The sequence below is a fragment of the Vombatus ursinus genome, unplaced genomic scaffold, assembly GCF_900497805.2.
Source record: "Vombatus ursinus unplaced genomic scaffold, bare-nosed wombat genome assembly UNPS02014812.1, whole genome shotgun sequence".
NCBI lineage: Eukaryota > Metazoa > Chordata > Mammalia > Diprotodontia > Vombatidae > Vombatus > Vombatus ursinus.
The window spans coordinates 34,569,976-34,575,975 of NW_020954590.1; the positions used below are offsets into that span (position 1 = coordinate 34,569,976).

At 36.0% G+C, this 6,000-nt stretch overlaps 1 protein-coding gene across 2 annotated transcripts in view; it reads left to right on the forward strand.

Moving 5' to 3' along the window:
* LOC114054222 (carbonic anhydrase 13) overlaps positions 1-5,002 on the forward strand; it is a 54,725-nt gene extending 49,723 nt beyond the window's left edge. For both annotated transcript variants that reach the window (XM_027877397.1, XM_027877396.1), the window contains one exon: positions 2,785-5,002. In XM_027877397.1, coding sequence (XP_027733198.1) covers positions 2,785-2,825 — 41 coding nt within the window. In that variant the 3' untranslated portion in view covers positions 2,826-5,002. The remainder of the gene's footprint in view (positions 1-2,784) is intronic.
* The last annotated feature ends 998 nt before the right edge of the window (positions 5,003-6,000 follow it).

Sequence of the window (6,000 nt, forward strand, 5' to 3'; positions counted from 1 at the left end):
AAACTAATCATCCCCTCTTTAACTGTTCCCCTTTCAACCTATCCAAATGTGAACAGAGAGATACCTCTCTAATTGAGTTAAACAAAGTTTAGTCACCATAAACAAGACTGTCTCTTAATTTCAGGAAATTGTGGTTCATCCTTGAAACTGATAAAGTAACAATTATTTAGAAAGTGCTTTAAGGTTTGCAAAGCACTTAATCTCTATTTTCTCATTTGATCCTCAAAACAGTCCTGTGCTTTTATTAGCTCCATTTTACAGATGAGAGATCTGAAACTGAGAAGGGTTAAAAGCCTTGCCCAGGGTCATATAGCTAGCTTCTGATGCAGTATTAGGATGCAGGCTTGTTATTCAAGGAAGACTAATGAGACCAAAGACACTGTCCATAGTATTATTTCTTAATATCTATAACAACTGAAATCTTAGTACTATGTGCTTCAATAAAATATAGGTGTATATATATATGTGTATATATATGTCTTAAAAACTATATCCTTTTACTGCATGCTAAGTTTTAGACCTGATGATGTAGCTTAGTATCTTTTACAGTTACTAAATATAATTTGATGGAATCACAAACTCAGAAGAGATGTTAGAGATGAGTTAAAACAGAGCCCTCATTTTACAGATGAGAAAACAGATCCAGAGAAGCTAACATTGATGGGGTTAGAGATTGGCTCACATACTGGCTTTGTGACCCTGGGCAGGCTATTTAACTTAATAGTACTCTAACCAGTTAGATGAGGAGTTTTGGCCATGTCCATTCACAAAATTTATCTCCTAAAATGTCAAGAAATTGTGATCTACAAAGGTGGAGGAATGAATGAAAAGCATTTTCTATGTACAAAATCATGGTAGTTGAAATAAATATAGAACCAGTGACTAACTTGGTTAATGATTTCATTTTAGATTCCACGACATGAAACTATCTGTAACTACCAAGTACATTGAGAAAGTTTGTTTCCTAATTAAATTCTTCCTATTGATTCTTCACATCTTTCTGGTTTAAAAAACACTCCCTTTGCATTTTTATGTCATAGTTGTTTTCTGATATGCCTAACCCCCAATGAACCTTTCCTTGAAATGAAGAAAAAAATTAAGCAAAACCAACAAAGAGACCACATCAAACAGTATATTCTATCCCTTGTGTCCTCAGCCTCTCTAGTGAGGGGAATGAAATGTTTCCTTATTTTTATGATTAAGGCCAATAATTGCAATTACTGTTGTCATCTTTTTGCAAAATATTCCAAATTGTAACCATCATGTAAGTTTTTGTGAAAGTTGAATGAAAGCCCAGGTAGACTGTGACTCTCAAATAAATATATGATGAGTTACATTATTTTAGAATCCTTTGCAGTAAAGCAATTTACTAGATTTTGCCCCCTGGTGTCCACATACCTTTCTTTCCAAGACGTCTTTTACCTTAAAGTAATTTACTTACCCTTGGGATAGTAGCCAGCTCTTTAATAGAAGCATAAAATTTTAGGGCTAGAAGGTACTTTAAAAGTCGCTGAATCTTACCCCTTCATTTTATAGATGAAGCATCTGGGTCCCAATACAAACCAAAAATTTCCTAAGATCAACAGCCAATATCAGTTGAATACAAGTTATCATAGCAGCAGCTCACTTCTATTATTGGCTTTCAGCTTTAATTCAATTCAGTAATTCAGTAAACATTTATGAAGCACCTACTATATGCCAGGCACTGTGCTAAGCCCTGGGGATACAAAAAGAGGCAAAAGACGATCCCTGCCCTCAAGGAGCCTACAGTCTACAAAATACTTTCACCAAAACAACCCAGGACAGACCTTAAAGTTTTCAAAATATAGTACATGCATTATCTCATTCAATCTTCACAACTCTATGAGTATCTCGATTTGTTATTTTCACCATTTTACAGATGGTGAAACTAAGGCTTAGACAGGTAGTACTTAGGCTCTTAGTAAGTGTCTGAAGTGGGTCTTTCTGACTTAAAGCTCCATCTCCCTGAGCTACCTGTCTAGGAAGTATAAATGTGATTATCCCCTCTTAATAGATTAAAAAGTTAGAACTCTGAGAGATTAAGTGATTCATCTAAGGTCTGTCACTATTAAATAGCAAAACCAGGACTTAAATCTATGTCTATATGCTGGATTTAGTATCGGGGGACCTGGGTTTAAATCTTGGCCCTGCCACTTAATACCTTGTGTGTGACTTTGGACACACAGAGATTGACTTCTTTGACCCTCAGTTTCCTTATTAATAGAATGAAAGGGGTAGATTAAATGACCTCTAAGGTGCCTTCTAGATCTCAATTTACAACTCTGTGATCCCCCTGACTTCCATTTTAATGCTCTTTCTACCATATTGAAACATTATGTAGAAAATCACCTCAACGAGAGAGAATGAATGTCCATGTATTCAAAATTGATTAAATACCTACAATGTGCCAGGCAGTACACTAGGTACTGGTGATTCCAAGGCAAATCAGAAACAGTGCCTGCCCTCCAGGAGCTTGTGTTCCATTTTTATAGGGCAAGAACTGTGTTAAGTGTGTTAATGCTGAGCATAACACAACAATGCTAAGCAACCTAGGGGCATTCAAAAATATTAAATAGTAGTTCTGAAGAGAGAAAAATTGATGTTAGTAGTAAAATTATTGTACAGTTTTAGACCAATTGACTGCAATGCCGTAGTGGTCTTGGCAAGGGTTAAGTGCTAGGTATGTCAGCTTTCTGTGAGGAGGCATTTACTTAGTTGGCATGACAATTGAGTGTTGAAATGTTTCCCTCTTTTCTTCAACAGCTAGCCAAATTCCGAAGTCTCCTGTACACTGCAGAGGGTGAGGCAGCTGCCTTCTTGTTGAGCAACTACCGTCCGCCACAACCTCTGAAGGGCCGCAAAGTGAGAGCTTCGTTCCGCTAAAAGTTTCCTCTGAAGACAGCTGGAACAGATGGGATTGTGGAAGTACCTTCCCTTTAAATTCACCTGGAGTGCTTTGCGTGAACCTTAGTTTGTGGGCACAACTGTTTCGTGACTGGGCAGAAGCCCTGAATTTATTCATGACAAAAGAGCACTTCTCTGGATCTTTAAGGCAAAATATAATTTGGCCACCCCAGATTGGCACGTTAGCACTCATGCGTTAAATGTTGTTTGTCTTCTCTCAGACTGTGAAGTACCTTCGTGTCCATTGGTGAGAAAGTATCCCAGACAATGCGCCTTGCCGGGGAAGCCAAATTGCTCATTTCTCTTAAGGAATTTCTAGTTAAAAACTTAATGTCATGTCTTTAATGTTAGGATTTTACTAGCCCTAAGTATTTTAATTTGTAACCTGTGGGTGCTATATCCTTTTAAAATAAACCCATTGTCTTAATCGCTGATTTAAATATTTGGAATCTTTTTTTTTATTTTTAAGGATAATATATTAGTCATTGAGGAACACGGACCAAACTATATTAAATGAATATGTCGGAGAGAGTTAGCATGGATTGGTGGATGTAGAGCTTCCATCTAATCAGTAGAACCTGGGTTCGAGCCCTGCTCTAACCCTGGGCAAGTCACTTAACCTCTCAATGCCCCAGACTATTCTCTATACCTACTGTGGGTTGCAGAACAGTTGCTATCTAGTGGAGGGAATTCTCTGGAGGGATGAAATCCAGGCCAAATAAAATAAATCAAAGAGCCCAGAGGCCAACAATAACTAATAAAATATCACAAAGTAGTCTACTAATTATATTATAAAGAATAAATCATACTTGACACTATATTTGGCTTCTGCCATAAAAAACACATTTTTATTTTCTCATTTAGAAACAAACATTAGAAATTTAAACAGTGTGTGGATTTCTCCGTGATCTTATAAAGTGACTTTCATAGGCCTCATAATTTCACAGGCAGAACTGCTCCGAGAGTATGGCAATAAAAGTAAGGACCCATTGGCTCTAGGCTTTCTTTCCCCCAACATATAACATACTTTGTTGGCTATTGGGCAATGACTCAAGGAGCTAATCCTATTCAGAGAAAGGGTGGAGGTGGGAGTAGGTAAAGAACTGACTGTACAGATTTCTTAGCTGGTGCTAAAATTACCTGAAATTCATGTGTGAACCCTGTCTACAAATTTTGGGGGTACAGCCACCCCACTCCATTTCCACACTTGCCCTTTGGTGAGTAATTGTTATGGTCTCCCCCTGGCTTCTCTAGATGTTCACTTTATTTTAACTTGATATAACTTGGTATTAAAAGGCTCCTCTGGGTCCACCCCAATTCACTTTCACTATTAAATGAATTAAATGACACTAACTAGAATATTTAACTGTCTCCAGATGGCTATAATTAATTTTCTTTCTTGTCTTTTGGAAGAAGTGTTGATTCTGTAGGATTGTGTTTCTTTGATTTTGCAAATTTGTTTAATATTTTGTTCTTTTTTTGAAAATGGGTTTTAACATATGAATTTGTTTTGGAATATTTTCTGAGATATAATAACTTGGTGTTAAAATATGTAATTGTAACATTGCGTCTCATATTTTGGTTCAGTTTAATGTGAAATTCTTTGACAAATTTATAGTTCTTTTTGAGACTAATATACCAAGAGTTAATTTAATGTTAAAAAAAACAAAACCTCAGGTCAAATGTCCTTATGGTATTGTTTTAAAAAAGGGAATTCTGATTAAATTCTGATTAATTGAGCTTGTGTACATGCTTTTGATATAGAATTATTCTTTAAAAAATACCTGTGTTGAAGAAAGAAACTAATTTGAAAAAGTTAACTGTGAAGTGTTATAGTTGGTGAAATAGCCTTGTTTTCCTAAGAAAATCTAGGAATACACATCAGGAGTGTATATAAGAATATAACCCTAATTGTGGTGTTCATGGATTGCTGTTTCAATATCATATTTTTTTCCACTGCAGTAGTGGAAGTGCAGTACATCTGTACTGTTACAAATTATATGTTAGGTGACTCTAAAAAAAAAAAAACAAGCCCAGAAACAAAACAAAAAAACCCACCCAGAATTGATCTCTCTGAGATTGGGCAGCTATAATATCTTTATCTCCTATAAACAACAACAAAAAATTAAGTCTGAATTAACCAAATAAGCAGAAATGATCCATTGTTTTAGCCACATTTTTATATTGTCATATCTATCCTTTATACCTCACTGAATTTATTTATTGAATGTTATCTATTGGCCACTTTGTCAAGATTTTAGCACTTTAATTTCAATTCTAACATGAAATCTAATGTAAAAAAAAGCTGAAACTATTAGCTAAGTAGTCAAAGGTTACTGATGCGTGGTGTAATGATAGGTAGCTAGCATTTATATAAATGAAAAGCACTTTACACCTTCAATCTCATTTGATCATCCCAGCAACCCTGGGAGATAAATGGTAGTATTATCCCCATTTTATAGGTGAGAAAACCGAGGCTGGGAGAGATTAAATGATTTGCCCAGAGTTAACACAAGTAAGTGCCAAGCCCAACACTATCTATTGTGCCACCTAGCAGCCTGAAGTACTGTCTAGAGTTGCATTTTTAGAGATGGTTTGTGTCCTTATATATACTGCCTTTGAAAAATTTCTTTCCTCTGTCATAAAATGGCTAAATATGAGACTTTGGAGACACTTAGAATTTTTTTTGTTTTTGTTTTTGTTTTACTATTTGGGATTGTTCCATTCCTGTAACCATGGAATGGAATGCTTTCTGTCTGCCAGGGTAGGAAGGAATGAACCTACCTGGGGAGGGCTACAAAGCACTACAGTGGTGTGATTTCAGGGGCAAAAAAGCTCTCCCTAACTCATATAATTTCTCCCTGGTTGTCAATGCCAAAAATTCTAGTTCAGGAATTTGGAAGTTTTGTTCTCTTTTCAAATGCAGATCCTCCTGAGAGAGAACTCTTTATATCCATCGAAGTATATACTTATTAAAAGCCCCGTGGTGTAATTTAATGGGTGCTGGTCTTGGAAAAGAGAAAGTCCTGTATTCAAATCTTACCTTTGAAACTTAACTAGCTCTATGATCATGGT